Source organism: Callithrix jacchus, chromosome 5 (assembly GCF_049354715.1).
Source record: "Callithrix jacchus isolate 240 chromosome 5, calJac240_pri, whole genome shotgun sequence".
NCBI lineage: Eukaryota > Metazoa > Chordata > Mammalia > Primates > Cebidae > Callithrix > Callithrix jacchus.
The window spans coordinates 136658600-136669760 of record NC_133506.1 but is presented as its reverse complement, the minus strand read 5'-3'; the positions used below and the strand labels follow the sequence as shown (position 1 = coordinate 136669760).

The 11161-nt window shown below is 58.0% G+C and overlaps 1 protein-coding gene across 5 annotated transcripts in view; it reads right to left on the bottom strand.

Annotated features, from left to right (window-relative positions):
* Window positions 1–1020: 1020 nt before the first annotated feature.
* RPTOR (regulatory associated protein of MTOR complex 1) overlaps window positions 1021–11161 on the bottom strand; it is a 424873-nt gene continuing 414732 nt past the window's right edge. For all 5 annotated transcript variants that reach the window (XM_054256583.2, XM_054256581.2, XM_078374864.1 and 2 more), the window contains 6 exons: window positions 8578–8684; window positions 6567–6694; window positions 5314–5400; window positions 4266–4382; window positions 3811–3940; window positions 1021–3076 (listed from right to left, as the gene is read on the bottom strand). In XM_054256583.2, the coding sequence (XP_054112558.1) occupies window positions 3008–3076; window positions 3811–3940; window positions 4266–4382; window positions 5314–5400; window positions 6567–6694; window positions 8578–8684 (638 nt within the window). In that variant the 3' untranslated portion in view covers window positions 1021–3007. The remainder of the gene's footprint in view (window positions 3077–3810; window positions 3941–4265; window positions 4383–5313; window positions 5401–6566; window positions 6695–8577; window positions 8685–11161) is intronic.

The following is an 11161-nucleotide window of genomic DNA, read 5'->3' as shown; positions in this document are numbered from 1 at the left end:
ACCCACCCTGCCTAAGCGGCGGAGCAAAGGTCTCCACATGTGGCCCTGGGGTAGGGTTAGGACCCCAGTCCCTGCTGCCACCCAACAAGCAAGGCTTGGAGCAAGTTGCTCAATGCCTGAGACCCAATTCTTGTCCGCAGACAAGAGGTGCCAGGGGGACAAGAGCCTGTTCCCAAGCTCTCCAGGAAGTCAGGCCCCTGAGGTGGCAACCCCATGACTGTCCTCACAGACCCTTGTCTCCCACTTGCCTTGCAGGGCCGTGCCCAGCCTGTTGCCTCTGCTGTGGCTTCCAGAGCGTTCTCCCCAGTTCCCAACCCCTGCACAGACCCTCCTGTGTGGGAAAAGCCTCAGGGATAGGCCATGGCCTGCAGAGCAAAGTTCCATCTAGAACTAGGAGCCTTTCAAGAACTGGCCAGAGTAAGATAGGTGTGGTGGCTCATGCCTGTAATCCCAGCACTCTGGGAGGCCAAGGCAGGTGGATCACTGAGGTCAGTAGTTCGAAACCAGCCTGGCCAACACGGCGAAACTCCATCTCTACTAAACATATAAAAATTATCTGGGTGTGGTTGTGCACACCTGTAATCCCAGCTACTCGGGAGGCTGAGGCAGGAGAATCACTTAAGCCCAGGAGGCAGAGATGGCAGTGAGCCAAGATCCAGATTTCAATGCAGAGACCTGAATGAGAGGATAGTTGTGTCATTTTAAACAGAAAGAAATGTGCCTGGTCTACATCACAGGATGGCTGTTGTTACAGTGTGCTCCCCGATGTGGGGTCTGTGTTACAGGACTGTGGGCACTGCCTGGGAGAGACTGCTGCCTGGGAGGCGAGGACTGAGACCTTCCCACACCCGTAGACATGCCAGGCCCCCATGGCTGTGGTGGCCACCTGGAGAGCACCCAGGATGCAGTGCTGCCAGGGCCCTGGGGGACCCGGGCAACATTCCCCCAAGAGCACTGCTCTGGCTGACGCCCCCGAGGCGAGGTGGGCAGTTTCCTGAAAAGACAGCCGCCAGCCACGTATCTGCGTGTGAAGTTTACTTCTGTCACTGCTTCACATTTCAATTTTGGGTTTCGTCAAAGTCTTTCTCAATTTGCATTTGGTAAAATAAATAGAGATAATGAGCCGTGAGGCCGGTGCGCTCTCGAGCCTTGGCTACGTCATGATTGAATTTTCGCATCAGACCTGTGAAGACACAGCCATGTGCAGGTGGCACGTGGTGCCCGAGGGTGGGCTCTGGGGTGGAGTGGGGGTGGGAGGGCCTTGCCCCCTCTGGAGCCACCTGCACTTTGACAGGTGGTGGTTTTGTCTCAAAACAAACAGAAACGCATGTTAGGTAAGAACTGAGTTGAAGGATGGGTCAGAAGCTGTGTCTGCAGGTGGAGCTGGGCTTCTGGAAGGTTCTGGTGTCGCCGCCTGGCATGGCCTGTGAGCTGAGCGAGGCTGGGACTTGTGGGATCGGGGCTCTCTACACCTTTTGGACCCAGGCTGCTCATTCAACCCGGATGTGGGGATGGGATTCATGGTGGAGCCTTCTGGTGCGAGCTCGCATTCTGAAAAGGAGCAGCAGAGGGGCCGCCTGTGTCCCTGCCAGCCCCAGCTCAGGCCTCCAAGGCCCAGGTGTTTCTCTGGCCCAGCGTGGCCAGGCAGGGCGCCATCCATCCAGAAGATGCTCTTGGCCAGAGCAGGATGCCAGCCACAGTGCAAGGGAGCCGGGCCTCGCTGCCCAGCTCTCATTCCCACGGTCGTGGGCAGAATCAAGCCACCTGGCTCCTCTACCTCTGAATAATCCTGATTTCCGACAAACATGGAAAAATAACGGACTGCCCCACAGCCTGACACATGGGGAGGCAAGGACCACGGGGCTTGCCTGCACTACACACCCAGCTGTGAGCCAAGGTCGCATCAGCAAGGACAACTGGGGGCTGGAGACGGGGCTGGTGTCACCAGAGCCGCCTGGGGCCCAGCAGTGCCTCTCGCCTGCGTGTGATGGACTACGAGGGCACAGCAGGCAGACCCTCTGCCTGTGTGTACGCCCCGAGGTGCCGGCCGTGGTGCCTGCACATGCGTGTACTACGCCTGTGTGTGGGCACAGGCTTGGAGACCACAGGCCCAGCCACTGTCCCTGCACCTACGAGGAAGAGCAGCCCTTTGAGGGAAAGGAGCCCTGTGGATTAAGGCAGGGGCTACATCGCCAAGGACCTGCCTCCCCAGTGCACGGCCAGAGCCCCCGGCTGACAGATCTGTGTGAGAGGGGCCCAAACTGGAGTCTAGAGAGCTGGAGGTGTGGGGTGTGGCGGGGTGGGGTGGGGTGCGCTCCTCCTGCTCAGTGATGTGGCCAGTGGCCAAGGACAGCCCGGACCCCCAGCCCTGGGCAGCTTCCTTCACACCTGCCAGCTGGAGGGACATCTCCTTCTCCCCCTGCCTTGGTTTCCCGAATTTCCAGTGTCCCCAGCAGGCTAGGAAATGTCCCCCACTTGCGTGCACTGACCGTGAGAGGTGGTGGGCCTGTCTGGGGTGCCACCTCTCACTAGCTCTTGGCCTGATGGGGGCAGTCGCCCCAGGGACCCATAGGAGCCCCACACCTGCCTCTCTGCTGGGGCTCCCTCTGTCTGGGGGTTTTTCTGCAGCTAATGCTCTGATCACATGGAAATAAAATGAGGTGTTTCCCCTTTCAATGTCTCAGAGAAACAGAGCAGGAGAGGGATGGTGGCGCCGCGGCTGTGGGGGACACCTGGATGCTGGCGCTGTGTGGGAAGCCACCGTCAACCTGGCCCTCCCCTTCCCTGACATCCAGACACGACAGCGAAGACAGACGAAAGCGAGTGGCAGGGCCCTCCTGCGTCATCAGCAGCTAAGCAAGTGGCAGGGCCCTCCTGCTGTCCAGCAGCTATGGCGGCACAACGTTCACACTGCGGGACCTTGGCAGCCGATGCCCCATGCCCGGGTGAGTGGCAGCTTCACTATGTACAGCAGGCAGCCGTGGCCTGGCAGGCCTGGGCCACGCCGCTATCTGACACGCTTCTCCACCGAGTACACGGAGATGTAGTAGTCGTTGCTTCCCACGGCCAGGTGAGGCTGCGAGGAGAGAGTAGAGGGGTGAGCCGGGGTTCAGGGAGAGGCTGTGGGGAGGCGCAGGCCAACCCACACCCTTAGCCAGCTCCCACCGGGTCTCAGGAACCCTCACGCCCACCTCAGGCCCAGGAATGCTGGGCTGGAACCCACCAGTCCTCTGCAGGGCCTATGCACAGTATGTGAGGGGGTGGTACCCACCCACTGTGTCCCTCTGCAGGGCCAATGCATGGGGCACTCTGTGAGGGTTGTGGTACTGCCCACGGGTCCTGCATGTTTTTTTTGGGACCGCCCCACAGGGCCAGCTCTGGGCATCTCACGTCACGTGTGTCGGCAGAGTGGCATGCCTGGCTCCTGTGGAACCTCACACCACAGGAAGGCGGGTGGGCAGAATCGTGATATAAACACAGCAGCCTGAAGCCACGTGCAGAGGCTGCAAGAAGGCCAGGGAGCCGTGCAGGTGACGGCCCTGCACGTGGGGGTGGTGCCTGGAGGTTCCCCAGGGATGGCTTTAGTGCAGGCTCTGAGGGCACAAGCTCCATGCTGGCCACGGTGCGTTCACTGTCAACTCTTCCCGAGTGATGGGACTGGGGCTCTGCTTCCTGGGGGGGAGCCCTAGAGATCCTGGGTCCCGGGGAAGCCTCGCCCTCAGGTGGCCAATGGGTCCCACTCTGGTGTGGTGCGGCCAGGGCAGGCTGCCTCACGCTTCTCCTCCCAGCCCCGCCCCCTGCTGCGCTGACCCAGTGTGGGTGGAAGGCCAGGCAGCTGATAGCGCCGACCCGCTGGCCCATGAAGCCGTCGTAGTACTTGATGTTATTGATTAGCTCTCCATTCCCGTTGTAGATGGCGGTGAACTGATTGACGGAGCCACTGCGGGGACAGAAAGGGTCGACATCACTGCCCTCTCCTTTGAGGGTGGAAGACAGGCCCAGAGACAGAGTGCAGGGACAGCCAGCCAGGGCAGGGTGACCCTCTGGTCCCTCTCACTGAGGACTCGGGCCTGGCGGGGCCTGGGAGTTGTCCTGGGAAGGAGGATACAGCAGGGAGACCTGGTGTTTGTGTTTCCCAACAGTGGTGAAATCACCTCTGCCCTCCCTTAGCAGGCCCTGTGGGGACAGGAACATGGGCGAGCACCTGCTGTTTGCACAGGGGACCGAGCGGGTGACAGGGAGGCTGGGAGGTGGTCGGTGCCTACCACGCAATCAGGTCTGCCTGGGGGTGGATGTCCAGGGCCGTCAGCCCCTTCACGATCTGAAGCACGTTCACAGACTCGGGCATCCGGGGATCAAAGATGCGCACATCTCCGTTCACACTGCCAAGAAAGGGTCACGGTGACACCTCCTCCTGGAGCCCCCAGGAGGGGCCTGGCCAGGGGGAGGGTGAACCTGGGTGTGTGGGGTTGTACACCTGTTTGCACACATGTGGCTCAGGGAAAAAGCTGCCTGGACTCTCAGCACCCCTGGTAAGGGCTGCCCACCCCACTCCCCCAGAGCCAGAAAAGGCCCGGAGCTCCCTGGCCTGGAGAGATGGCCATGAGCACAGATGCAGGAGGAGGCTGTGAGCTACAGAGAGCAGATTTCATGCAACTGGGGCCTGCAGTCCCGGGAGACGGAGGCTGGATGGCGGATGCGTGGCCTGAGGGATGGCCCGGCCCTTCTGAGGCTCCTGCGCCTTCCACTCCCAGCAGGCGTCCATCCCAAGAGTTATGTTAGGTTTTTATATCACAAACAAGGGGGAAAAGAGCATCTCTTTGAAGAAATGCTGGCTTTGTGATCATAAATTACGTTTTGTTCTCTCTTTAATAGGCAAATAAATATTCACTGCTCTCGGTGCTGTATTTACCGAGCGGCAGAACTGAATTTATAGCCACATGCCTGGGAGGCGCACCGCCCCCGCCCCCCTACCATCCCCAGCCACCCCCGCTGCCCCCGCCAGCCCCACCGCCCTGACGTCCCTGCCCGTTGAGGGAGAGCAGCTGCCCAACTCCCGCTGCACCCTCTGCAGTCAGCAGCCCAGGAAAGTTCCTGAGGTGGCTGCAGGCCAGGAGTCCCCCGGCTTGGAGCAGCTGTCCCCCTGGGCCCCCGTGGGCCAGGCCTGACCTTTCTGGCCAGTCCCAGGATAGGAGTTAATTACTGCCCGAAATGCCATCCCCTTCCAGCTGTTTAAATACCAAGGACATATTTTAAATGGAAGGAAAACGATGTTTTCATAGCAGAGCGGCTGCAAGGTTTTGGGGCTCCTACCTCACGCTCACGATGTGGCCGTCGGGACGCTTTTGTAGGGAGGCCTTAACCACCCAGGCCGTGTGCTCTCGGTATGTCATGACGCGGCTGCAGGGAAGCGGGCACGCTCAGCTGGGGGGGCGGGGGGGGAGCTGCCCAGGAGAACGTCCCCACCCTCCAGGGCTCTGGGGACAACTGGACAGGTTTCACTGACTGGGCGCATGGCCCTGAGTCCAGGAACCAGGGCTCCCACTGGGAGGTGCCTGGATCTGCCTGTGCCATGGGGTCTGCAGGCCCTTGCCCATCCTCCCTCCCGTCCACCCCCACGAGGACTAGGGCCCACACAGGTCACAGCCCCTTCCGGGTGACCTGCTCCTGCAGAGACCCCCTGTGTTCTCCCCCGGCTGGCTCAGGGCTGGGTCCTAGGTCACCATAAGGCCACGGAGACAGTGGCCATTGCAGTGTTCCCACACCCTGCCCACCCTTCACTTTGCTTCCCCCAAAACTCCTCACTGTGTCTGCCCCATCTGTGCAGACTGAAGGTCAGGAATGAGAATCCCAGACCTAAAGCTGATGAAGCTGGGGCACAGGGACTTTCTTGGAACCCTCGCTCCATGCCAGGTGGAATTCACTTCTCCTGCATGAGCAGTGTGGGCCATGACAGTTTTCTGCCAGACCTGGGGGCAGCAATGGCACCTGCCCATGGGGGTGCTCAGCTGAGAGGCAGTGCCTGGGGCTGCTGTACGCATGTGTGTGCCCTCAGACACTCCTGCCTGGACATTTGTTCCATGACCTGGGAGGTGGCAGGCAGTGGCAGTATTCTCAGATAAGCTCAGAGGTGGCAGGTGCCTGGCTGGGCACTGCCTTACCCTGAGAGTCTCCGCCTCCAGTCCACTGGCTTATCCCACACGGCCTGTGCTCTGTGCTCCTCCACAGGCTGTGGGACAGGCCTCTGTGGGATGGGCCTCTGTGGGATGGCCCTCTGTGGGGTGGGCCTCTGTGGGATGGCCCTCTGTGGGACGGGCCTCTGTGGCATGGGCCTCTATGGGATGGGCCTCTGTGGGGTGGGCCTCTGTGGGATGGGCCTCTGTGGCGTGGGCCTGGTGGCTTTGGGAAGCCAGCATGACTGGCCTAAATGCTCTATCATGGGCTCCCAGGGAAGTTTTACATCTCACTGAGAAACCTGGACCCAGCCACCTGGCAGCCAAGTAGCCTCTACCACCTAGAAGGTGCCCTGCCAGCCGTGGGGGAGAGAGACCGTGGGGCCAAGGTACCATTCGCTGAGCGCCATCCTTCTGTCGTAGACACGGATGGAGCCGTCACCCAGGCCAGCCACGATGAGTGAGCGGTGTGAATCGCAGGACAGACTTGTCACACAGCTGTCTGCGCCCGTGGGGATGTCCTAGGGCCAGACAAGAGAACCTGGTGAAGCCCGAGGCACCAAGCTGCCCTTCCTGCTATCCTGCAGTGCTGGGACCCCACTTGATGTCGCCACAGCTGTGGGGATCTCCTCCCTGGATGCAGGGGCCGTCTCTCTATCCAGGGAAGCATCAAAGGCTGGGGGAGCCCGGGAGTCACAGGGAGAGGCAGGGGCTGGCAGGGCACTGAGTCACTCCCTTTCCCTGGGCCCTCGAGGCATCTGGGCCCCCAGCCAGCCAGACAGAGCCCAGTCCCACCCCAAGCAGTGGCCTGCAGACACCTCTGGGAAAGACTGGCTGTCAGTGCCAATTAAACTTGCAACCTCTCTCTGTTTTCTCAAAAGGAAAGCGAAGCACATTTTGGCAAGGACTCCTCGCTAGTGGCCTCTCAGAACTTCTAATGAGCTTCGGGACGAGTCCAGGAGGGTCGTCCGGCTCCCTCGGGGCTGTAAGTGCTGGAGAAGTGGGGTGGGGGCGATGGCACCTGGGAGGGGCCATGAGAGGGAGAGCGATTTCCACGCACAGTGGTTGGTACTGGGTCATGCACTCCAAGGAAACCTGGGTGCAGGCACAGGGTGCAGCTCAGGGAGCACCCACCATGCTCGGCGCCTCCACGCACCTCTGCAGGAACAGCACCATCACTGAAGGACCCTTCACTTCTGGTGAAGATGGGCACCAGAGTCAACCCCAACTGGTGACCAGACCCTGGGGTCTCGGTGTCCCCACCGTGCCCTGAGGGCCCCGGCTCCAGACAGGTGCAGGACCTCACTAAAGGAGGTGCCATTATGGCTGCTGGTCAGGTAAGAAGGGAGGCTGCCCCGAGGGAGGAGCCTGGGCCAGGTTCTCAGGCTGCGGCTGCCCAGAGCAAGCATGGTGGTGTCGAGCAGCTGCGTGAGGGTGCCCAGGCCTCCCCTTTGCTGGGGCTGCTCCACACCGCCCTCGATGGCAGGGCTGAGTCATCCCTCCTGACACCAAATGGCCCAGGCGAGAGGCTGGGGATGGCCTCTGTTCCACACCTCTCCCTGGGGACCTGGGGGAAGGAAATCCTGGCCCTAAAGCCACCTCAGGTGCTGCCCTCATAGTATCTGTGGTCTCGCTCTGCTCCGAACAAAATCGAGGTCATTGGATTTCTGTTCTGCTGGGTGCACCTGCGGGGCCTCTGTCACTCTTCCAGGCTGTCTCAGGCAAAACCAGTGGCTCCTTTTCGCCACAACTAAAAACAACAGATGCTTTAAGCAGCACAGAGGCTGGGTGTAGTGGCTCACGCCTGTAATCCCAGTGCTTTGGGAGACCAAGGCAGGAGGACTGCTGGAGGCAAGGAGTTTGAGACCAGTCTGGGCAAACACTGAGATCCCCGTCTCCACAAAAAGTTAAAAAAGTTAGTCCCAGCTACTTGGGAGGCTGAGGTGGGAGGATCACTTGGGCCAGGTGGTTGAGGCTGCAATGAGCTGTGACTGCACTACTGCACTCTAGCCTGGGTGACACAGGGTGACAGAGTGAGACCCCAACTCAAAAAAAACCAAAAACCTAAAAACAGAAAACCTACAAATAATCATTCTAATTTACAATTTCTCACCCTACCAGTTTCTGATGGTCCCTAATTTGCATAGATAAGACACTATTTGAAAACACTCAGAGCTGTCACAGGCTGAGCTGCACTGCCGCGCAGGCTGTGTCGGTTCACCCGCACCCAGGGGCCTCACGGAGCCCATGACCCCTCCCAGCACTGAAGCATTGTCCTTCGAGGCCCCGCCTCTGCCCCAGGATGGCCGGGCTTCACTGCACACTGTGCTGGGCTCTTTGGGGAGGCCCAGCCGTGCACACGCTGCACCACAGGACTGTGGCTTGGGGGGACCCACGTAGTTACCTGCACCTTCATCTCCCGGTCTGTGTCCCAGATCCGGACGATCCGCACGTCCCCCGAGCTCATGAGGAGGCCAGTCTCCTGCTCCCAGTCCACCACCATCCCGGCTCCTGGAGAGACACAGTGGGACACGGGTCACCCAGTGGGCCTCACCTCAAACAGGCTTGGGGGCCCTGCCATGGGCAGCCACTTGACCAGAGGCTCCAAGGAACACCTGACACCAACAAGCCCATCTGGCGGGCCCACATCCCTCATGAGCTCCCATGGGGGCTCCTGGTGTGCCCCACGTCCAGGATGGGACCAAATTCTGAGCTGGAACTCCGAGCCTCACCCTGACTCAACTACACCCCAGTCATCTGCCAGAGGGAACAGGGCCTTCCCAGAACGCCTGTCCAGATGCCCACTGTCCAGACCCTGGGCAGAATGGGCAGGTCTCGGTGACGTTAGGAAGGCTGCCACTGCTTGAAGATGAGGGTCCTCCGCTTGGCCCTGTCAAAGCTGGAGGAAGCCAGTTCTGAGACAAACAGGAGCTTGGCATGGGCCACAGGCTGGCAGCTTTGGACAGCAAGGGGCTGACTCCGGATGGCCAGCGTCAGCAAGGGATGGACGGAGAGAACGGGCAAGGGCTATTCTTTGTGCTGGGATTAGACAGAGCAGAGCAACCCCCACCTCACATGACAGCCTCTACTTAAAAGCAGATTCACTTCTAAAAGTATAATGATAAATATTTTAAGCATACAGAAAAGCACACCACCGTAATCCCTGTACCCACCAGCCAGCTCTAACGCTGCTAACATTTTACCACTATTTGCTCTTTTGTATTTTCTTAGAAAAGCATAATTTTAGACACAGTGACAGCTCCCCCTGCCCCTGCCTGGAGAGCTGTCCCTTGGGCTGAGGGCGCCTCCCCAGGGCCGCTGAGGTCTTCCTGCTTGAGCACGCCCGTCAACACCGCAGCCTTCCACATTCTAAAACGTGCTTCGATGTCAAAATGGGTCCTATTTTCTAGTGACTTGGTTCTTTTTTTTTTTTTTGAGATGGAGTCATGCTCTGTCACCGAGGCTGGAGTGCAGTGCTACAATCTCGGCTCACTACAACCTCTGCCCTCCAGGTTCAAGTGATTCTCCTGCCTCAGCCTCCCAACTAGTTGAGGTTACAGGTGTTCACCACCACACTCAACTAATTTTTGTATTTTTAGTAGGTGGGGTTTCACCAGGTTGGCCAGGCTGGTCTTGAACTCCTGGTCTCAGGTGATTCACTTGCCTCGGCCTCCCAAAGTGCTGGGATTACAGGTGTGAGCCACCACACCCAGCCACAACTTGCTTCTTCAACGTTAGGCTTTGAGGATTTATCCGGCCCGAGACATACAGCTCTGGTTAACTCACTTGATCTCATGTTATCTTCGATTGCACAACTAACCCCATCGTTTGAGCTGTCCCTGGCTTTGTGAACCATGTCACAGTCAACACCTTCACATGTCCTTGCGGGCGGAGAAGGAAGCGCCTAGAAACGGAACTGCTGGTCATGCATCCTGCACGCCTCCGATTTCCCTGGGGGAGGCTATTTCATTCCCTCAATGGGTGACCATCTATACTCTTGGCAGAACACACATGAGCCGGTGTCCCCAAATCCTTACTGACCTGAGGTGTTTGCACAGTCGCATGTGTTTTTATATATATTCTGTAACTTGTAGATACTGCAAATATCCTTTCTTATTCTGCCACTTACATTACAGCCGTGACATTTTTCTTGTGGTCACGAAGAAGTGTGCAGTCAAACCTATTGATGTCTTTACCCTCGGTCTCCTGTTCAAGCTGTCTTTTTGTTCCTCACTGTTATGAAGATTTCCTCTTTGTTTTTCTCCTAAAGGCTTTTATAGGTTAGGTCTCTCACTGTGATGTGTTATGTGCATGGTGTGAGGTAGGGGTATCACTGCATCTTTCTCTATACAGCACCAGCTGTCCCAACACCATTTTGCAACGTGGCTCCTCCCTCAGTGTGCAAAGGCACCCTGCCACATTCCCCTTTCTGGGCTGACTGCTGTGCTGAGGGCCCTGGTGCCTCCTGGCCTGGCTGCCCCACGACTGCAGCTTCATAATGCCATCTGTGCCTCTTTAATACTGTCTCAGCTGTTCTGCATTTCACAAAAATCTCTCCTGAGAATATAATCAAAGTGTATCAATAAATCCACAGATTAATTTGAGAACTGCCAATCTTCACAATGATGAGTCTTTTCATCCATGGCTCTGGTGCCATCAATACCACATGTGCCTTTTATAGCTTCAATTAGAGTTTATGCTTTGTTCTGTGAAGAAGGAGCATTTGTTGGATTCATTCCTAGGTATCTTGAAGTTTTTATTGCTGTTGTCCATGATTTCTTTTTCCTTTTTTTTTTTTTTTTTTTTTGAGATGGAGTCTCACTCTGTCACCCAGGCTGGAGTACAGTGGTGTGATTTTGGCTCACTGCAACCTCCACCTCCAGGGTTCAAGTGATCCTCCTGCCTCAGCCTCCCAAGTAACTGGGATTACAGGCACCTGCCACCATGTCCAGCTAATTTTTGTATTTTGAGTAGAGATGGGGTTTCAC